The sequence below is a fragment of the Sus scrofa genome, chromosome 1, assembly GCF_054392235.1.
Source record: "Sus scrofa isolate SSC_HxYL_T2T_F1_AM1 chromosome 1, Sscrofa_HxYL_maternal_Yorkshire_Landrace_v2.0, whole genome shotgun sequence".
Lineage (NCBI taxonomy): Eukaryota > Metazoa > Chordata > Mammalia > Artiodactyla > Suidae > Sus > Sus scrofa.
In genome coordinates, this window is record NC_139383.1 from 133,024,674 (window position 1) to 133,048,075 (window position 23,402).

General features: G+C 43.4%; 1 protein-coding gene across 1 annotated transcript in view; it reads left to right on the forward strand.

Annotated features, from left to right (window-relative positions):
• LOC146406375 (uncharacterized) overlaps nucleotides 1-23,402 on the forward strand; it is a 137,643-nt gene continuing 114,241 nt past the window's right edge. Inside the window, exon 1 of the mRNA XM_084971148.1 lies at nucleotides 1-260. Coding sequence (XP_084827274.1) covers nucleotides 183-260 — 78 coding nt within the window. The 5' untranslated portion in view covers nucleotides 1-182. The remainder of the gene's footprint in view (nucleotides 261-23,402) is intronic.

Genomic DNA, 23,402 nt, shown 5'->3' on the forward strand with positions numbered 1-23,402 from the left:
ATTTGAGGTGCTTGAGACAAGACTGTGGGCCTCGCCGTCCTCGAGGCCATCGTAGTGGAAGAGGCTCGAGCCCTAGTGGGGTGCCCAGGCCTCGTCTTCACACAGTGCTGGATCAGCGCGGTGGGCACCTTGCGCCTTCACACCGCCCCTGCGTCTGCCTTGGTCCTCAAGACCTGCTATGGATGATGTCCCTGCCCTCTGACTCCAACCTTCACTCTCCTCTGGCTTCCTGCACATCACAGAGGTGTCCACATCGGTGGGTGAGTAGGTTTTGGGTTGTTGAGGAGGAAGATGAAGCTTGGGGTGGGGGTGAGGGGAGGTCCTGAGGTTCTGGATGGGATTCCGTGCTCTGAGGGCAGCTCCCTGACCTGAGGGTCATCGGCCGTGGGTGGGGGCGTGGTATGGAGCACATGTCCCCAGACTCATAGATGTTGGGGCCACATCTTGGTCAGGAACCGAAAGGCCGGCCAAGAATAAGGGCAGCCTTGGAGTAGCCGCCCTCGGAGTAGGTGTCCGGCCCAAAGACGGCCACCTCCCATCTTTGTGCAGCTCCCTCAGCTCCACCAGGGTCACCTGGAAGCCCTCCACCGGCTCTTCCTGCAGCGGTGTAGCTCCAGCTGCAGCGCCTTCTGTGATCCAGGCACCAGCACCCGGTTCTGGGCGAGTGAAAGGATGGGAGCAGCCCCCTGCTCTGACTTTTGAGGTGACCCTTCAGTCTCAGCAATTTGGGACCGCTCTGGAACTGGATTGACAGTGATATTTTGATGTTCTCTCTTGGATGCAGCTGTTTTAATCTGGGGCTACTTGAATAAACCAACATTTATTCAGATCCTAGCATAGGCCAAATACTGTGAGCTATTTAGGGTACAGTGGTGAGGAACGCCAGGTGTGGTTCCTACCTTTGTGGAGTCCCTGTAAGTATTACTCAGGGAAGGTGCGTATACTATTAGAAAGTACAGTAGAGTGAATTTGGCCTGGTTAAGGAGTTCCAGGATGACTTCCTGGAGGAAGTCACATTTTGGATAAGGCCTGACGCTTAAGTAGGAGTTAACTAAAATAAGAGGGGAGATAAGTTTCTCAGGTGTATGTTTTTATTAACTATTTGAATAAACCATTGTTATACTGATGCAGGGCACAGCTTGGTAAGAATCTATGTGCATAATCAAGGCAAATTTAAACCAACTTAAAAGAAAGCAGGTGACAATTTGTTATATATTACATTTTTTTCCAGTTTTTTTTTAAACTTGGTTTAAGTTTGTGGTTTGTGTAAATATGTGTTTATATGTGAGATCATAGTCAAATCAATCTTTTACTTTATTATTTCTGGCTTTGGTATAATGCTTAAAAAGTCCCTCCATCTCAACAGATAGGACTATTCATGTGAGTTATCTTCTGTTACTTTACAACCATATATTGTCAAATTATATCAAATAAGACGCAAAACAGACATCCTCATCCTGTTTCTATCCACCCTCGACTTCACCAGATGGGGTAATAAAAATCAGTTCTGAGGTAGAACTTATGATATAAAATCAACAATGTCAAAATGATGTGTCATAATGTTTTGCTCTGCTGTAAATTTCTTTGACTTTGCACCTAAGTTGGGTCTTGACCAAAACCTTACCTGCATCAATGTTATTGTTTAATCACTTTAACATTCCTACTAGAGTATGAGCTCCTTGAGGGCAGGAACCATGTTTATCTCATTTTGTATAATACACATATGGCTGGGCCCTCATTAGCAGACTCTGCCAGCATAGCATTCAGTGCAACTATTGCCATGAAGAAAACAGAAACTTGAAACACATTCATGAAAATGTAGATTTTCTCAAAAAGTTTTGTGAGGCATTTACTGGAAGCAAGAGTCCATCATAAATCATGGAGCAAGACAATCAAATTTTTACATCAGGCAGCATTTCTGTCCTGCTTTTCTTCCCTTCTCCTTTACTGCCTTTCTCCAGTGAGAGTAAAAAGTCTAGTCAGCAAAATAAAACTCATTCAGTTAGTCTAATAAGGACTGCATTTTTCTTTAAACTTCTCTCAGGGGTTTCGGTTTATCTGATGGCTGCGTTCCTTGTTTTTTTAATCAGAAAGCTTGGGGCATTGGTAGAGGGTTAGTAGCTGCTTATGGGAATCAATGAATTGGGCCACACTGCTGCTCTGATACTGGACTGATGCAGTGACTCAGTTGGTATCTAGGAGATAAAAAAGACTATTTGCTTTTCTGATTCCTCCTTGTTTTCTTTTTATGGAAAGAAGTAGGCCTCTATTGGAAACCCACTGTCATCTTGTGGGCTATCAGGTCAAGTTAATTATTCGCTTCTTTTTTTTTTTTTTTTTTTTTTTAAGGGCTGCGCCTGTGGCATGTGGAAGTTGCCAGGCTAGGGATTGAATCAGAGTTACAGCCGCCAGCCTACACCACAGCCACAGCAATGCAGGATCCAAGCCATGTCTGCGACCTACACCACAGCTCACAGCAAAGCCGGATCCTTAACCCACTGAGTGAGGCCAGAGATCGAACCTATATCCATGTGGTTCCTAGTCGGGTTCGTTAACCACTGAGCCACAAAGGGAACTCAACCAGGTCGAGTTAATTGTAATAAGGATCCATCTTAAATTCCTACCAAAGGGCTTAGTTACTGGAGCATCATTTTCTTGAACGGTCCCTTAGCACAGACCCAGAGGATGGTGTTATTGAAAAGTGAGCAGATGGTTTGGATGAGCTGAGAATATGGACATCACCTGTCTGTTCTGGGTGGCCAGCCAGAGGCAAATCCGTTTGGGAGAAAGCCTTTGGGCTAGAAGCCAATAGCCTGCAGATGGGATGTTTTTAATCTCTTCCCCAGAGAGAAGAGGGGAGTTGAGAGACTAGAGCAACACTGGACAAAGTCTGGTGTAAACAATCTTGGTCCTGAGAAGTAAGCCATGTGCACACAGGAGGGCAAGTCAGATTAGAGGTGTTGGGAAGGTCGTGGCTTAGCATCATTTCTGCTGCCTCACTCAGAGCTGGGTTAGGAGCGGAGCTATGGTACGTTTGAATATCAACCAAGCACAAGGGCACAAGGTAGGGTCAAGTTATTAGAAGGGTAATGTTCTGACACCTAAATTCGGGTCTAATTGTGAGTAGGGTCAGTTCCCTCTTTTCCTCTCTTTCATTTCTTAATGGCTTCATCTTGCTTACTGGGCCCTTTCTCAGCCCTAATTTACCTATAAGGAGTTCACCTTGTGTGACCTTATCTCTTGTTGATAATGAGACCTCAAAAAAAAAAAATCACTTTCTCCTCTTAGCCTCCCTTTCCTCATCTGAACAAAATAAGGAACATACTGAAAGATAATGTGGGTAGAGCAGCCAGCATAGTACCAGGCACCTAGTAGATGCTCCTATGGTTCCCCTTAGGAGAAGCTAAGGCTGTTTCCAGCTGTTGAGACCCCTGAGGCTTCACCTTTTCTCAGGCCTTTGGAGGAGGTGCCTCAAGCAGCAGGGCCAGGAGGAACATCGCTCTTTCCTGATTCTTTGCCAAATCACAGTTCTCAGCAGTTAGAGTTCTTGCCTGTTGTGATGTCCAGATGGTGGCTCCCTGGTATCCCCTCAAATGCTGCAGCCCATGAGTTATAGCTTCTGCTGACCTCTCTGCAGGGTAGGACAGCGGGCTGGCCATGCTGTGGGAACCGTGGTAACGAACCAGCAGAGTCAAAGCTGCAACTGGGTTAATGACACTGTGGCATTGGGGTGGCTGTCTTGAGGACTGTAAAAAAAAAAAAAAAAAAAAAAAAAAAAGAAATCCCACGCCCCCAAAACAAGGACAGATGTTTTGACTTAGGAAAAGAGCATAAAGTGATAGCAGCTTAGAGATTTGTTTTCCCAACAGCAACTAGATACTTAATTGAGCTAATGTAAATCAAACGACATTTTTTATTGGCCACACCTATGGCATGCCCAAGTTTCTGGGGCCAGGGTTAAAACCTTAACCACAACAGTGACCTGAGCCACTGCAGTGACAATGCCAAATCCTTAACCCACTGAGCCACCAGGGAACTCCAAAAGACATTTTACATTTACATCAAAATTAACCAAAAAAGAAAGAGAAATAGCAATGTAGTTTTTTCCATGTTCCCTTTCTTTCTTAATTTTTCTTTCTCTTCCCCCAGTACAATAAAATATTCCTTCATTTAATTATTCCATGGGGCTCAGGTAGGCTGGAGCCAGTGCTGTGGTGGATGCAATCCGGAAATGGAATTCATGGATATTCTACTTCTCCTTAGCTTGTGCTGCTAAATATACTTGAATCCGACTGAGGCAGGAACCTCTGCTAATTTAAATGTGAATCTGGTGTGCTAAGCTCATAGCTAGAAACTCACTCTGGGGACTAGTTGGGGTTGAAATCCAGTCAGCCCCCCTTGCCAACACTGCCTGCCCAGAGTGACTTGCTGAGGTCCCGATTTGAGTTAAGGCCCTCCCCAGAGAAGGGGAGGCATTTTTGAGAGACTTGGACCTGAAAGCCCCATGATGTGACTGTGCTTGCAGTATGGTCAAGAGCGCCCAAGAGACAAGTCTGGGGGAGCCAGTGTGGAAGAGCTTAGGAGAGTGGAAAGGAGGCCGGGAATCTAGCAGGGAGAGAAAGCAGGGAGAAGTCTGAAGAAGGCAGAGGGATGGTGCGTGAATGCCAGGGTAATTTTGAGCACAGCATGGCCTCAGTGCAGAGAAGCCATGGAGGAGGGATGGTGCATCCCCACCGGCCCCATCGTGATGAGAGAGGCTCAGTTTTGACTGGGGTGGAGTGAGGGCTGGGCTATGGGGATGGAGGGAGCACAGGTAGGGAGAGGGTGGGGATAGGAGTAGGAAATGAGAATGAAATAGACTCCAGCCAGTGCTTTTTTAGGTCCTGGATAGTGTGATTTATCTATTTTGGGTAGCTGAATAGAGTTTGTTCCTTGGAGAGTCTGTACCCTGTCGTAAAGTGGATTTGCTTTGAGTCTCCCTGAGCCTGACTAAGTCTGGCCTCAGGTCGTGTTTCAAGGTCCTAAGGTGGAGAAATACTAAAGAGAAGTTATGGGGAAAGTGGAAGGCTCAAGGTGGTGTTTAAAATAAGGAAGGCCTTCTTCTGCTTCTGCCCTAGATGTGCTTTGTCTTAGGGGGTGAGTTGGATTATGATCTGGAAGACTAGGACAGGAAATGTGAAAAAAATGTTTGAAGTGACTGCAAAGAACGAGGCTGCAAAGAAGTGGGTAAATCCTACACTTATTTAGGAATTTTCAGGATGTCCAAAGAGAAGGTTGGAGGCAAAATGAAAAAAAAAAAAAATAAAAGGAAGGAGGGAAGGAGGAGCAGGAGGAAGGAAAGAAGGAAGGGAGAGAGGGAGGGGGGAAAGAAACTGCTTCCCCAAATACATTCAGATGTGTAGGACCTGGGAATAGTTAGGAGATTCTGTTTGGAGAATCCAGGGGAGCAGATTAGGAGCTTAGGGTGAAAAATACTATGGACAGGGTGTTTTGGGCCTGGGGTTGGGATGGGAAAGACTTTTCGGTATCATTGTCTGTACTCTATACTTGGAGCTCAGCCTGAAAGGTGTGATTAGTCATGCAGGACACAAGGAGCAACCAGCTGAAGTGGGTCTCACTACAAACTGACCTGCATGCCAGGTTGGGCCACACCTCATGTGGGAGTTGATCGAAACCCATACCGTGGCTGTCAGTCCAGAGCTTGCACCCGGGGCTCTCCCAACACATGCTAAGGAGGTTTTCATGTGCACTGAGGGCACATATGGGGCTTAAAATATCCGAGAAGGATGGAGAGCTGGGCAGCAATCCTAAATTTACCTGATATGGAGGCTGAAGAAGACAAGGGGAAAGTTATAAGAGAACTCTGGTCATGGAGTGAAAACTCACTGGGTTGGATGATCTCAATGGCGGGTGCTAGCCCTCCCACAGGCAGCTGACCTTGTTTTACTCAATGGGCTCCTTGGGTCTTGAAGGTTCATTTTAGTCCTCTGAGACTGAGATAGACTTCATGTACCTTTACTTAATACCCTCAGCCCAGTCTTCATGAAATAGCACAGGCTTGTCCACCTTAGTGTCATCCCAACAGAGGTGCCCCAATCTCCCTACATGGAAAACCCATCTCCTGACATCGGTCCCACGTGTTAGTCCCATAGGCCACCAAATTCCCCACTATGACAGCCACTGCTGGCTGAACAGCTGATGCTGGCATACACTACCCAGAACCCTGACATCATGTTCTTATTTAGCAGATGAGAAATTCAGAGTCCAGGAAAGGAAGTGGCTTGTCCAAGGTCATTTGAGTCAAACCAGGCTGTGTTTTTCCTACTATACCCTTCTCCCCTAAATTAAGTCCTTTTCCACATTCACTCCTTAAATTGCTCCCAACTCCCCAGTTCTCACTTCACAAAATAGAATTCTATTCCTGGTAGCTAATTCTAATACCTTCACAGAAATACTGGTCACTGGAACAGATAGTCACCAAAAACTCACCCCTGGCAAACATTGTCAAATGCAGATCTAGGCCAGAAAATAAAATCAGACAAAATTATATCTTATGTTTCTTTAAATCTACCATAAAGTCCCAAACCTCCAGTGAACCAGAAAAATCTCTCCACAAAAATCATTAAGCTAAAAATAAACCTTAAAAATTGACTGGCAGTCAACAAGAATAATAGAAAATGTAAAACCTTCAGACTAGAGCAGTAATTATCTTATTGATTTGAAGGATTAAGGGGAAGAGAGGGAATTTGGGGATAGGCTATGACTAATGATTTCTGCCCTGTGGCTGGAAAATTTGAGGCATGATGGGTGGTTACATTTTAGGGTCCCAGGAGGAAGCCACTGTCTCCCTACCTTCTCCATGAAGAAATTTGTCCAACAGACTGGACCCCAGAGCAGTTTTGCTAGCAATTCTAATGTGGCTGTATGATTAAATACAATAAAAGTGCTTTGTCAATTGCGATAAGCATTGCAAAGGCAGGTGGTACCTCAGTCCTGGAGGCCAGGATTAAGATCTGGACCATTGTTGTATCCTCAGAAGGCCTGGACTTATTAAGCATTTGTTGAACAAATTAGTTAGATGTTCTGCTTTTTCTGATTATATGCAAGGCTTGGTGGGGGGCAGGGAAAAGTTATCATTTACCATCTATTTATAACCTAAAAACTGCCCTGTGTGACTCTGTTGATTCCTATTCTGCTTGGAGGGATCCTGCAGAAGAGGAGTCCTTTGTAGAGGAGAAGGATAGAGAAGATGGCATGGCCAGGATTCTAGAATGTGGGCTCAGGGTTCTCCTCGTGACATGGTGTGATTTGCCCCTTACTTTGCTCATTGCCACCTGCTTCTGTGGCTGGGCTGGGCTGTCTCAGGATGTTCATTTCAACCTCTAGAAACTCAGACAGCACTTGATTTCTATGATCCAGTCCATGGAGTTTTCCCTCCCAAACTACACATAAATCCACAGAAAGAACACTAAAGTTTTTGAGGTTTCTCTTGACAATAGACTCCATTCACTCATTGATTCAATAGATATTATTGATGAGTCACCAGATGCCAGGCTCTCTGCTCTTACTGAAGATCCAGCTCTGAACAATGCAGACAAGCCCCTCTTCTTAGGGATCCTGAGCGGGCTCTGCTGGGATTGGACTCTACCTCCCATGCCATCCTAGGCCAGGCTCTGCAGTAGGAAAAGGAACAGTAGCATGTCTGCTCACTCCGAATGAGCATCAGCAACCTCACCCTCAGCAAATTCAGTCTAATTCATCTTGTGTTTAGATGGTTTTTAGGATCCTTTACATTCTGATTAGCCAGAGGACTGGGCTGCTGGTGAGGTGGTCATGTCGAGTAGGAGGAACAGCTCCTGGACATGACTGCCTCCCAGCCTCTGACTGTGCCACCCTCACAGCTTTTCCTTGTCTCTTGGTAGGAGTTGTGCAGCATAAATTGATTGTGTTACTCACTGAAACTATTTGGGTTGAGACTTAGGGACTGCATTAGTTGCCTTGTTCTCAAAGTGTGCCCTAGTATGGACCTTTTCTCATCTCTATGGAGCCATATAGTAAAATATCCATGAAGCTCCAGGTCTCAGCTGGGCACTTGGGGCCTCATCAAGGGTCGTGGTAGAGTAGGACTTGGCTCTTCCAGGATGACTGGCCTCATAAAGCAGTGAGTTCCTGTCCCCTGTGCCTTGTGGGAAGGGTGTGACACCCCCTCCCAAGGCTCCTTGCCTTCTTCGGCTGTGGGAATATGGATAATTAGATAGTACCCAACCCTCCAAAAAGTTCTGTTGAAAGGAGCTGACAAGTCAGTGACTGGGTTTCCCTCAGGGGTCTGTATGATGGAGTATTTCGCCTAAACTCTGTGAAGACTCCAGCCAACTTGTCGGTTTTATTGTTAGGCATCCTTGAATAGGTCTGACCTGGTCATCAGAGCTAGTTTGAGAAGGTGGCTCCATACATAATCCTGTCTGCTCCCAGGGATCCTGATTATTGTTCAAAGATTTGGGATTGTTTCTTTAACCCCCAAAACAAATTAATCACAGGAACTTCTTGAAGCTACCTAAATCCATTCTGGGACAAGGTGAGGTTATAAATATAGAAAGTAATCAAAATAAAGAATTGTTGGTTGGTGGTAGGGGACCATGGAGAGAATGAAAAATTTCCACAAGACTTGCCTTTGCCATAACAAGAATTTACCTTGAAGGGCTCTGTCCGTTTCATCCTGTTCTGTTGCCTTATTATATACACTGCTCCTTTTCAGTACCTAGAATTCTGCTTTCCTTGTTCCCACCCTTCCCCTGAAGTAGGAAAGCAAACAACCAAGACATGGAAGGAACAATGCCCCAAACTGCAAAACGTTAATGGAATATTCACTCCAAATGAGATTTTTAAAGAGGCACTTTAAATGCAGCAAACACCTAAACATTAACATCAGTGTTTCTGTAAGCAGAAAATAAAATCTACAAGTAAAGTTTTAGTGGAAGGTGTTTCATTTTATTTCATTAATATTCATATCCTGAACTCATTTATGCAATGGCAGAGCACTTCCTGAGATAATTTTGCTTCTAGGAAACAAACAATAGCCCCAGACCAGCCTAATAAACATTTCAAACCTCATCTGCAGGGCACCAGTGTCTTCTGGTTGGCGCTGTCCTGCTGTTGGGTGGGCTGCAGCTCTGAGCAGCATCATAACTGGTGCTCTGACTTTGCATCCCACATGCTGCTGGAATGAAGTGGGCTGATTGATCCTGCCTCTGTGTTGGAGGGGACAGGGTTCCTGGGATCCTCCTAGTAATATATGTCTTGAGCTTTCCATGTCTGTGGTCAGAAATGATACTTCTGGAGTTCCTGTCGTGGCGCAGCAGAAACATCTGATGAGGTTGTGGGTTTGATCCCTGGCCTTGCTCAGTGGGTTAAGGATCTGGTGTTGCCGTGAGCTGTGGTGTGGATTGCAGATGTGGCTCGGATCTGGCGTTGCTGTGGCTCTGGTGTAGGCCAGCAGCAGTAGCTCCGATTAGAACCCTAGCCTGGGAACCTCCATATACCGCGGGTGCGGCCCTATAAAGAAAAAAGACAAAAAAAAAAAAAAAAAAAAAAGAAATGATATTTCTTCCAGCCTCCTCCAGCTGGTCAAAGAGAGTAACTCTGAAGAGAGGTGCTTGAGAGCCTCCTGGCCTGCTCCACTTCTAATCTGGTCTCTGACTCACAGCCAAGCCCCGCTGAGGCTTTTAAACCTGGATTCTAGTGATCTGGTCTGTGCCAGTGCAAGGTGGTGAGACAATGCACATACCCCATCCAGAACCAGAGGATTTTGCTTTTTTTGATACACTGGCCTGGCCTTGGAGAGGATCTACTGGACTATAGGCAATGACGGTCTTTGCCGCTTATAAAGAAGGGTTATACTCACTGTGTTATTCAACCTTCCCAGTGGCATTGTTACCCCCAAGGGATCAAGAAGTAACTTTTCCACTTTACAGGCTCCCAACACTGGGCTTTTGTTCCCAAGTCCAGCGTTGCTCTCCTCATTCCACAGCTGCTCTGAAGATAAACTGAGAATCATTATGAATTCCGGAGGGAATTACGTCCACATTTAAATTCCTTACAGTCATGTGAAGGGAAGGCCAACAGGAGAGAACATTCAGATCAGAGACACAGGGAGGAAACCTGGGGGGAAACCAAGGATTCCAGCAGAATACATTTGAATGGGAAGGGGTCCTAAAGATACCCCAGGGGGGAAGCCACACAAATCGCAGCTGAGCAACCTGGAGGAGTGTCTGACCCAGATAAGTAGGTTTGGTTTGATCTCTAGATTCTCCTTGCCTAATTCCCAGCCTGTTTGCTGTCAGGTCTGCACAATTAATTGGCCTAAGGAGATAAGGGACCTGTTTAGATTAAAATCAGAAAGAAGAAAAGAGCACATTATCTGGTGAAATGTCAGTTTTTCTTAGCTGACAGGCAGGGAATGTAGAACAAAGGGGGAGATTCTGCCCGGTTCCATCACATTCTACCTAACTGGACAAAGCCTCCAACTTCCCCAAGCCTGGGTCCCCTCGTTTGTCCCCACAGTGGGAGTGAAGAGGGGGTAGACTGAGGTGAAGAGAGCGCTGTGAACCCAGAAAACACAGAAAAGGGAGGACAGAACCCTGGCCTCAGGACTCACCTCCACCCTCCAGGAGCAGAATAGTTGAGTGGTTCAGAGCATAGATATTCGAAACAGATTTTATGGGGTCACATCTGATGCTGCCCCTCTACCTTGGGCAAGGGCTTTGACCTTTCTGTGCCTCAGTTTCCCCTCCTGTAAAATGGGAATAATAAGGCTGATTGCAGATCAAAGGAGTAACCTTGTGTTTACAACAGTGCTTGGCACAGAGTAAGTGCCATAGTTAATGTTAGGATTGCCACTGTTGCTATATTTGGGGTGATGGCCTCCAACTGGATTTCCTTTATCCAAGCTCTTCTGTTTTGATAGCTCCTTTCTTAGTTGTTTATAGTTCCTGGACCCAACCCCTGATGTATAGAATGAGAATCTCTGTGGTAGGAGCCTAGCAATCTGTGTTTTAGTAAATTTCCTAGACAAGTCTGGAAATTACTGTTCTGCTGAGAAAATTCCTCATCTGAGCCCTGGAGCCAAGTTCAGATCAAGCTTTCACCACTTAGGCCCACTTTGTTTCCCCTCAGCTGCTCTGCCCTCTGGCCATATCCTCCTCTGGGACCACAAATTGTTCTGTTTTCTCATCCTCATGTGAGGAATTGCTCTTCTCCTCCACGTACGTGTGGACATCCTGCATGTTGGCTGCACTCAGCTCTCCCCACTGCCCAAAAAGCTCCCACTGCCAAGTCCTTGCCAGGTGTTTTATCCCAGGGTTAGGCTTTTTTTTTTTTTTTTTTTCTTCTTCAAGCCCTGCTCTGTCTCTTCCCCCTCATCGGGCAGAAACCCTCATGCAGCACAGCCAGTGATGGTTGTCTCCATGGACCTGTTTTCCAGCTCACCTGCAATCCCCCCAGGCTGGAAATTGGATTCTGATGGTAAGAAACGAAGGAGCCATGACCCCTGTGTCTGCAGCTGGTATCCCCTCACTCAGTGAAGGCATGTGTGGGTGAAGTGATCTCCTCTCAGGAGTCAGACCCCAACTTACCCTGGCTGGCACTGGTCCTGCCTGTGTAACATGGCAAGCCCTTGGTCCCTCTACGCCCCATTTAAGCCCTGTTCCTTGTGTTTAGCAAGTTCCCAGAACTGCTCTGTTGCCACTTTGCTCTGTCCATCATCACTGCCCACACAGGATGTGGGTCCCCTCCCCATTGCCCTGGCTCAGGGTTTGAAATAGCCTGATGTAACCACTGTCTGGGTCTGGCCCTGTGGCCTGGCTGCTAGCGGGAAAGAATTCTGAGTCCTGGGGTGTGATGCCCACCGTCAGAGAAGAGGCTTGGGGCCACAGCCCAGCCCCAAATGGCAGATCTCCCCAGAGATTCAGGGACCAGCCAAGGGGCAGCCCATGGGCAGACATTCCTGGTATTTCTCGGCTGCTGCCTTTGCCACCCTCTGAGTGTACCACATGGTCTTCTGAGGCTCTTATTGACCTGCTTTGTTATCCCATCCTGTCCCCCTCCTCCCAGTTCTTCCTTTACTCTGTCCTCTGCCACAAAGGGGTGAGAGAGGAGAAGCTGGTAAGGGTGAGGAGAGATGCCCTTTGGGGTATGATACTTACCATCCTATCAATTGCAAGGAAGCTCTCCAGGTTTGTCTTCACACATTGTCATTTCTCTATGAGCGGGGAGAGGGCGCTGGTGGTGGGGCCATACCCTGGGACTGTTGATTAACTCCTTTTTGTACAGTTTCCATTCCTTCCCTAGTAATCAAGCTGTTTATAAGAACGGATATGTGACTTATGCTTTAGTTCACTCTTTCCCTCAGCAGATACCTACTGAGAACATGCTGGCTGGGCCCTTGGGGTACAGGTGTTGGGAGAAGGCTGGTGGGGCAGAGAGATGTGTCTGGCTGACATAGCACCTGGGGTTGCATTGCCCCAGAGAAAGGCTCTTAGATGGAATCAGGCAACTCTGATGAAGATGCTATGAATAAAATATGAAAGGGTCAGGAGATCTTTCTCAGCTGCAGTGCCTGGGGGAGGTGTCAAGGTAGAGTTAGTGCTGAGATTGGCCTTGAGGGACAGGTGAGTATATGTAACCAGACAGGTGAGTTGGGCACCCCTGGTGGCTGAATTGGCCTGAGTAAATATAGGGAGATGGGAGGGTTCTAGCATATTTGGAAAGTGAATAACGTTGAGTTTGGCAAAAGCCTCGGGTTTCTTTTTTTTTTTTTTCAGGTATTTTTTAATTTTATTGGAGTATAGTTGACTTACAGTTTTATACCAAGCCTCGGGTTTCTTAAGGGAAAGAGTGATTGAAAAATTTGGAAAAGTTGGCAAAATCAAGCCTATGGAAGGCCTTAGACCCAAGACCAGGGGTTTTGACTTGATTCAGTCAGATATGTAACCACTGGAGGCTGTTCTCTATAACAGAGAAAAGGATGAACATGGCAGCAAATCAGGCTTTAAGAAGATGCATTTTGCCTTCTAGACCAGGAAGACCAGCCTGGGAGGAAAAAGGTGGTGGAAATTGGAATAGAAAAGAAAAGAGGAGACACTGAGAATGGTTCTGAGAGCCAGTGAGCAGGGTTTGGCAGTTTGATGGAGATCAAAGATAGATGAGGGATCAGGAAATCATCTTGTGCCTCTATACAGATTCCTGATTCTCAGTCCAGTATTCACAGACATGTTCTAGTGCTCACCATGTGTCCTGTGTGAGAATGAGCCAATATAGGAATGTAGGTGAACAAACAAAACATAGTCCTTACTCCAATTGGAAGAGGACTTAGAGGAAAGGCCAAGCTGGAACATTTTATTCTCAGAAATGACTTAATGTCAGACTGACTGATTAATACTGAAATCAGAGATGACTGAATCTTGTCTTTAGTGTCTTCCAAGAGGTGTGGATGAGAGGAAAGGGATCCAGGTTCACTAATTCCCTGGTCAGCTCAGTGATTTTGTTTGGCTTTGTTCCTTTAGCAGCTGTTTCCTTTGACTCTGGCATGGGGTATGTGTTGAGTCACAGGGATGAGAGCTCCCCCAGGTTCTCTCAGCACTGGAGAATGATCAGAGGAGCAGAAGAATGTCAGGGCTGGAGTAAGGGAGAAGACACAAGTGATTTGTATGGGATTCAAAAGTAAGTCTTATGGCTCAGTCAGCGAAAGGAGCTGTGGTGAATCTTTTTGGAAGAAGAAGTGTTTAAGCCAGACTCTGGATGGAGTAGGAGTCCAAAAGGCAGACACAAGGCGAGTGAGGGTGGCATTCCTGGTGAGAGACACAGGGAGAGTGAAGGCAGGGACATGCAGAGCATGGAAGCATGTTTGAGGGATATTATATTGTCTTGTTCAAAGGGCTTATAGGCTGAACATAGCCTTGTTTATAGGATTTTGTTTTGTTAATGAAATCAAGAATAACAGTTGGAAATCCAATTAAGTGGTTTAGAAGTTGTGGTTTAGTTGTTTCCAGTTATACAATGTTCTTGGTTTCTTGTTGGTCCTAGAAGGCATCCTTGTCTGTTGGCCAGCTGGCAAGAGTTCTTGGATTAGGTGATTTCTCCAGTTCAGCCGGGAAGTTTGTCTGTGCAGCTTTTGTTCTTGGCAATAATGTATCTTTGAGGAGGCTTTAATTACCATCTATTCCAAGGGGTGGAAATTATGCTGCTTTCCTTATGAAGTCTGTTTAGTATGAGTAGCAGGACATACACGGAAATACGTGGCCATCACCAAGTTGCATATATAGATTCAGGAACACTCAATACTCAGGGCCAGGACCAGGCTGATACTGGTCTTTAATACTCTCTTACTTCATCATTGTGGATCTTCCTTCTCTCTCAGAGTTGTTGATTCATCCAAGAGCAAGTAGAAATATTATGAAAATAGCATCTTTCTCATTCTAAATAAGAGGATAAGAAGGACCACCCAAGGGTAAGAGCCATAATTAGCTAACTTAATAATCAGCAATAAATTTTCAGTCATTCTTAACTATGTTCTCTTGGTTACATAATGTGCTAGTGTGACTAAAGTAAAGGCAAGAGTGGATTTTTGGTCTTTTTGGTAGAGGCATGATGGTTGGAGTTAGGGAGTTGTTTGTCAAAACAGAAAAGATTCTAATAAATCCATGTGAACCAAATCCTAGATGTGTCTTCAAGCGTGAAGTGTTGAACTTGGTATCCAATTGTATTGCTTTCCTAGGGCCGTCGTACCGAAACCAATAGGATTAATTTTCTTACAATTTTGAAGGCCAAAAGTTTGAAGTAAAGGTTTTTCCAGGGCTACATTCCCTCTGCAATCTCTCAGGAAGAATCCTTCCTTGCCTTTTCCAGCTTCTGGTGGCTCCAGGTGCTCCAGAGCTTGATGCTACAGACTCTAACCCCTACCTCCATCTTCACATGGCCTCTTCTTTGTGTGTCTCTGTATCTGAAATCTCACTCTGTGTTTCTCTTATAAGGCCGTCTATCATTGGACTTATGGCTCACCCTAAATCTAGGATGATCTCTGAGATCTTTTGCTTAATTCCACCTGCAGAGACTGTTTTCCAAATAAAGCCACATTCACAGGTTCCAACGATTAAGACGTAGACCTGTCTCTTTGGGGGCCATCATTCAACCCATGACACTATAGATGCATTCTCTGCTGGCCCACGGATGTGCCCCCAGATGTTCAGCAAGTCCTTGTTGATAGTCATGGTTAGTGCAGCAGAGCAGTTTGGACTGGATTCAGTGTAGAAAAACTGGAAGTTATAGCAAGTCTAAGTAAGATGTGCTTGGAACAAAAGGAGTTATGTAATTTACTGGACAGAGACTATAAATTCTTTTTACTAATCACAGTGTATTCTGAAACCTTATCGACTTTTCCTGATAGACTCCAAGGCTGAGAATTAGCCCCAAAGAAAGTCATCCACAGGGTACATTTTGTCATTCACAAGACACCTTGTTGTTTCTTGATTTTTTTTCTCTCTCTGTTAAAAATAGAAAACTTGCATTGATGTTGGACATCTGAAACTGAGAGCTCTGGAACACTTAAGCATTAATGGAATGAAAAAACACATTTTGAAGAAAGTCTTTTTGAAGTAAATGGAAAACTGCCCAGTAAATAGTACACATCCAAGAAATTTTCAAGAATAATTAATGGCACCCCATAAAGGTCAGAGTTCCTTATTTTTCATATGGGCATATTAAGATGTAGAGAAGCCAGAGCCATAAATCCAAAGTCAGCTCCCTAAACAATAACTGCAAGGTTTCTCTTCTACTAACTGAGAAACATAGCCACTGCATATTCCTGCCACTCCCCCCCAGTGCTCTGTGATGGTCCTGGGAAGTTGCTGGAAAAGCTCTCCTTTCTAGAGTACACAGCAAGAATGAAATCATGTCAGCATCATTTACCAATTTTATTTTTAATGGGTTAATGTGCCTTTGATCTCTGAAGGGGAAATAAGTGAATGAGGGCTTGCTCAAGCCTAAGGACCAACAATATTACCTTGTCTGTTCCTTCCCATCATTTCCACCATCCACCTGAGATGAAGTTATTTATTAGCATAATATGGATACAGATCTATCTGCAGGGCTTAAAGATGGAAATTGAAACTCTGTGATGATTTAGCTGAAAGTTACTGGAGCATTCATAACGCTGTCAGAATTACAAGAGAAACCACATTAAGAAAACACCAGCAATTGTTGCTATTAAATGGATACTCAAACATCGTCAGCACTGTTATCCACAGCAGGCTGGTCTAATTTATAAGCTCTTGTACAAGGAGATAACGGTGGCTGTAGGTTCAAAGGAAAGTGGATCACAGGAATGATATAAGGCAGACTGATCACATGTTTTAACACATAAATCAGGACATACAACGAAGGACTTTCCCTGATTTGTTAATTTATTTACATCTTTAAGAAGTATTTTCACTAATAAATAATATTTATAGAAAACAATAAAGTGAACTGAAAAGGCATAAACTCAACTTTTATTCAGTCAACTAATACTTATTGAGGGCCATTTGTATGCTGGGCATAATTTTAGGTGCTGGATACGAAGTAGACTAAACAGACAAAATACTAGCCATAGACCGTATTCATTTGTTCTGTCAACAATGGTTTATTGTGTGGCTGCTGCATGCTAGGCATGTGCTATGGTTGATATTCTGTAAGTTCACAGTCATATACACTTGTGATCATTTATACTTGGAAAATGAAGTGCTACTGATACTTGGACCCTAAGAATTCCTGGGAGTACCTGGGTATCTCCCATGTGCCAATGGGACACTATTGACCATTGCCTATTGCTCAGCTGGCCAAGCTAGGTTTCTGTAGACTTGGGCCTCAAGATACAGAGTAGCTGTTGTGAGCTGAAATTTTGTTCCCATTTCTGTTGTTGCCTTCATGTCTGTAGCCTCAGTGGTGCTAGAGCTGGAAACCTAGTTATGATATTGGTGTCCCTGAAATGGAGCCATGTGCCTGGGGCTGGTAAATCTATGCTATGGTTGTGAATATGCACTTTCTCCAGCACACTGAGTTCACATTTCTTGAGCTCCAAGTGTTATGGTGTTTAGCCAATCAGTTATTGCAGTTATCTTTCATGACCAGATACTGTATTGCAGTCTTGAATCCACCTGACCTGTCTATTCCCATCTCCTCAGCCCCATGTAAATCTAGGATGTTAGTGTGTCTAAGGAGGTACCTTCTTCCACTCATTGGGAGCCCCTAAGACCTGGACCCCAACAGGCAGAGACATCTTGTTACACACACTTGCATCTTTGAAAACAATAAGGCCATCTTGGGCAGGTGGCCTTAAGGAATGGAACCTCGAGGCCCAAACTGAATGTCACAAAGTTCAAGGTGAAAAGCTAGTATTCTATGGAAATAAAGAGTTAAGTACATGAACCAGGAGTCACTTACTGAGGCAATAAACATATTTGGGTATGAGCATCATACCCAGAAATGAGGTTGAAGTTAGGGTACAATAATTAGAAATATGAGAATTTGCATCTATGATTAAATTAACAAAACTCCATGATCTACATTCAGATCTTCACAACAGGTAATTATTATTTAAATTTATTCTGCCATTTAGGATATGGATACTGAGCTCCCCTCTGATGCATCCTCTGCATCAGGTGCTGGGGAGATGAGGATGAATCTTTTCTCTGCCTTTAAGCAGCTTAAAGTCTAAGACAGGGGCCAGAAAAGTATGGCCCTTAGGACAAATCCAGTGCTCTTCCTATTTTTGTATAGCCTGTAGACTAACTGTGGATTTGCATTTTTATATAGTCAGGGGAAAAATCAAGAGTAATATTCCTAATTTTATGAATTCATGAAAACTATATGAATTCAAATTTCAGTGTATATAAATAAAGTATTATTGACACACACTCATGCTCACTTGTTCCTGTATTGTCTATGGCTGTTTTCGTGCTACAATGGCAGAACGGAGAACTTTCCACAGAGACCTCAGGAACCATGATGCCTGAAATATTTACCCACTCCTCAGAGAGGGCATGATACAGACAAAACTGCCTGACTTAGGGGAGAATATGGAGGTGAAGATGTACCCAAGGATACTCTTGAAGCTCTGAGGAGGAGATTAAAAAGAAGCACAATTTTCAGTTTCCCTAAGGTTACTAGAATAAATGAGAAGAATTTTAGACTTTATTTTTCTAGTACTTAAACAAGGTGCCAAAGGAATAACAACAAAAAAATTATATTTCCAGCTTAACTATTTTCTTACTTTTAGCAGCAGTAGTAACAATAACAGTATTTCCTCTTTCTCTTAATACCAGTTTATACATACACGTATAAATTTTGCTTTATTACCAGTTGTCTTACATGTATTGTTAAAAAATTATTTGTTCAAGAGGTCCTGCATAAGATGGAGTTTAAAAAAATAGATTCTTTAATTAATTTTTAAGTAGTCTGAAAGCAGTGGTCTGGAGCAGCTTGGCAGGGCTGTGTCTCTGCAGCTGTTCAAATGGCAGGTCTCCCAGCTCGGCCTGAGAAAGGGGTGCCTTCCGAGTGATGCTTTTTGATTGGATTGGGTCTCCCTAGGATGGAGAGGGGTGAACCTTCATGCCAGCAGGACAGGGGTGTACCAACTGAGGCAGTTAGCTGTGCATGGCTGACCTCAGAGGCATTTTGAAATAGGACTTCATCCATAGCTGACCTAGAAGAGCTGAGCAGAAAAAAAAAAAAAAAAATAGGTCTGGGGCTTTTGATTCTCATTTTACTGTCTCACTTTTGGCTTCCTCTAATGGCAGCTGGTCAAGGACCCAGGCCAGTTGTCCACACTGCCTTACTGCGGGGTAATACAGCATTGGTTGTAAGGGTGGTATGTCTGGATTTGGATCCTAGCTCTGCCACCTAGCAGCTTTGTGGTTTTGGGAAACTCACTTAGCTTCTATGCTTCAGTGCTTTTTAAATGAGGAAAATAATAGCAGCTATCTCATAGGATTATTGAGGATTAAATAAACTCATCCCTGAAAACTATTCAGAACAATGCCTGGCACACCGGTGAATCCTTAACATTTGCTGTGGTATGATGATGATGATTCCTAAGACTTTCCTTAACACTTTTTTTTTTTTAGCTTTTGAAATTTTCATAGAATCCACCTCTTGTTGCCGCTTTCTTTTTTTCCCCTGAGATCCTCCCCCTGAATTTAGACCTCTTCTGTTGTGTGTTCTCTTTTCGTCTTCCTTCAGTCTTGTTAATCCTGACTGTAGCAATCTAGCATAGATACCCAGGCACTGACATCTATTGTCTATGTGAGGGGAAGCCTAATGGAGTGATTAAACCTTCCACAGCAACACCACCGATGATATGTTTTCTGTTTTAGAGCATCAGTCATTTTCTTTGCAGCAGAAGTGGTGACCACTATGTATTTGTTGGACTGAATTGGATTCCATTCTTCCTCTGACAGTGATGAAGATCCTATGCTCAAAAATTTATTACTGCTTTAAATTAGCCTAGACCTTAAGAACAGGTATCTATTTATTTACATTTAACTACCTGATATCTTCTGCCTGGCTATTTTGCTCTGGAAAGCAGAGCTTGGAATCTCTGGCTCTTGATTTATTCAGGGTGTGCATTATGATTCTTCAGGAGGTGATCCTTATCCACAATTTTCTGGGTGTCTTGCTTTAATTGTACCCTTACTAGGTTCCTTATCTGTTCCCAACTAGTTTGTGATTAACTCAGCTTCTTCCTTTCCTTGCACTTAGCAGCTCATCTCTGAGTTTTAAAAGATGCTTACGAAGGGCTGATTTAGGATGGTAACAGAGGGTGAAGGAATGTTTTAGTTATCTATTTCTATGTTACAGATTACCCCCAAAGTTAGTAACTTGAAACAAAAAAATGTGTATCATCTCAGTTTCAGTGGGCCAGGAAGCTAGAAGTGGCTTGGTTGTGTTATTATGGCTCAGGATCACTCACGATGTTGTAGTCAAGTGCCAGCCAGGACTTGACTAGGTTGGAGGATAGACTTCCAAGATACAAACCTGGCTATTAGCTGGGGGTTTCACCTCCTTGTCATGTTGGCCTCTCCACAAAGCTGCTCATACAGAGTAGAAACTGGTTTCCTCCAGAGAAAGTGAGCCATGTGAATGAGCAAGAGTATGCCTCAGATGGAAGGCCATAGCTTTTACAACCTAATATTAGAGGTAGCATATTAATTGTTTTCTGTGTAGCATTGGACATACAAATCCACACTGGTACAGTGTATGAGGGGGTCTGTACAAGAGTCTTAATTTCAGAATGTGTGTTCCTTGGGGGTCATCTTGAAGGTTGACCACCGTGCTTTGAACCTCTGGTCCCTAATGTTTTACGTCATTCATTCATGCGGTGCATTTTCATCCCTGTACAAGGTCCCCCACAGTATCTGGTTAAAGCATCAGCTTGAAATACAAAATCTTGTTACTGAAATCAGGTCCAGGAGAGAAACCGTCTCCTTGGGCATCCTTAAATGCCACTCCTTAAGTTGAGTTTCTTTTCCCTTATGAAAGTAAGGAAACAACTTGTCTGTCCCCCACAGTCAACATATAGTGGAGAGAGCCATAGGATGACTGCTATGGACATTCCTGTTCAAAACGGGGCGGGGGGGTGGGAATTGGATGGGACAAAAAGTCACTGATGTTTCAGAAATCTCAGTTCTGCAATCCAGATGGTCAAATGTCAACTCTTCCTTGATTAAGTATCAAGGCTTGGGAATAATTCTCCATGGCTCTCAGGTCTGCTTCTGGGCTTTTGGTTCCTCTTTCTGAGTTATCCTTCTGTTTTTACAAAAATAAACTTTTAATTTTAGGATAGTTTCAGATTCATAGAAACTTTGGCAAGTTGCTGGTCTCCCAGCCTCAGTTTTATCGTCTTGCTTTCTTCCTTTGTAATGTCCTCTATTACTTTTCCCCCACTCGCTTTTCCAAACTGGAAACCTCATAACTGATTTTCCAGTCCTTTTTTTCCAAGGTACATTCCCTGCCCAGACCATGCTCAGTGCGGAGTCAGAGTCTCCTGCCACACATCACTGCAGCACCCTGCTGCACAGATGAACACGGTGCATTGGGATTATTTATGTTCTGGTCTCTTCCCTGTTGTTTTTCAGTACCTTGAGGGCTGAAATCCAAATCAGTGTCTGGAAGAGAGAAGACACTTGAATATTTCCTGAACAAATTGAATACATTAAAAATTAATTGTTAAATGAACATAAGGTAAAGATACGGATTCATGTAATGATCATCACAATCAGGATACAAAACAGGTTCATCGCCCTATCAAACTTCTTGCTATCCCTTCCTCCCACCCCTCAACTCTGGCAACCACCAATCTATTTTCTATCCTTAAAGTTTTGCCTTTTCCTGGCGTCATGTAAATGAGATGGTACAGTAGGTAACCTTTTGAGACTGATTTCTTTTTTGCTCAGCCTGATGCCTTTGAGATTTAACAAAATTGTTTTGTATTTCAATAGTTTTTGTCATTTTATTGATGAGTAGTATTCCATGATATGGATGTACCACAGTTTGTTTATTCATTCACCTATTGGAAAAGCATCGGGTTAATGTATTAAAAGAGGTAAGAAAAAGGATGTGACCACCAGTTAACCCAAGAGCTGGGCCTGGGTAATCAGCAGCACTCCCTTGTCCTTGGAATATATGTTTTGCCAACCATTCCCACAGTAGCTGTTCCAAGGATGCAGCCTTGACAGAGTAAGGTGATGAAACCATCTGGATAGTGTATGTGTCTGAACCCAGTTAAGGCCTCTTAATGAACTTTTAATATTCTGGCAAGTGGGTGTGAAAATCTACTTGTCTTGTGGCTGCCCAAGACAAGCCTCGTATTTGAGTTCCCTTGATTTATTTATTTTTTCTTAATTTTATTGAAGCGTGGTTGATCTGCAACGTTGTGTTAATTTCTGCTGTGTACCAAAGTGATTCATTTATACACATATTCATCCCCATATAGGTTATCAGAGAATAATAAGTAGAGTTCCCTGTGCTATACATCAGGTCCCTGTTGACCATCCATTCCATATACCACAGTGTGCATATGTCAATCGCAAGCTCCCAATCCAACCCTTCCCCAACTCCTCCCAATCTTTCACCTTTGGTAACCATAAGTTTGTGTTCAAAGTCTGTGAGTCTATTTATGTTTTGTAAATAAGTTCATTTGTATCATTTTCATCATTTTTTTAGATTCCACATATAAGTGATATCATATATTTTTCTTCAACTTACTTCACTTGGTATGATAATCTCTAGGTCCATCCATGTGGCCGCAAATGGCATTCTTTAATTCTTTTTATGGCTGAGTAGTATTCCATTGTGTGTATACAGATATACACACACCATATCTTCCTTATTAATTCCTCTTGTGATGGACCTTTAAGTTGTTTCCATATCTTGGCATTGTAAACAGTGCTGCAATGAACATTGTGGTGCAGGCATCATTTCAAATTATGATTTTCTTTGGATAGATGCCCAGGATTGGGATTGCTGGAACAATGGTAGTTCTGTTTTGCCTCTATCTTATTTCTGACACCTGCCACCTACCAGTCTGGGGTGATCTGCCACTTTCTTTGGTCTCTCTCTACCCTCTCTGTATAAGGACAGTTTGCAAACCAACTTAATTCTATTTTTCAGCAATTATGAGTAGAACTGTGAGAAACATTCATAGGGTTTTTGAGTGAGTATAAGTTTTTGTTTCTCTAGGCTAAATACCTTGAAGTGGTGTTTCTGGATTATATGGTAAATATGTGTTCAACTTTATGAGGAATAACAAATTGTTTTCCAAAGTACCATAACATTTTACATTTGAGAGTAATACATCAGGGGTTTAGTTCCTGTGAATCTTTTCCAACACATGGTATTGCCAGTATTTGGGGGAAACCATTTCAATGATGTGTAATGGTTTCTCATATGGCTTTAATTTGCTTTTCCCTAATGGTTAATGATATTGAACATATTTTCATGTTGCTTATTTTTCATCCATGTGTTCTCTTTGTTGAAGGGCCTCTTCAGTTCTTTTGCCCATTTTTAAATTGTGTTGTTTGTATTCTTACTGTTGAGTTTTGAGAGTTCTTTATTTATTCTGGGTACGAGTCCTTTATTGGTTACATAGTTCAATTATTTTCTCCACTCTGTAACTTGTCCTCCCATTATCTTAACAGTGTCTTTTGTAGAACAAGATTTTAAAATTTTGATGAAGCCCAATTTATCTTTTTTTTCCCTAATGGATATCCATGAATTTTTGGGTAAATTTGGAGTGACATCCAGGAATTTTTTTTGCCTGAAGATTTTTTTGTTTCTTTCTAAAGACTATATAATTTTACATTTTACATTCTCTC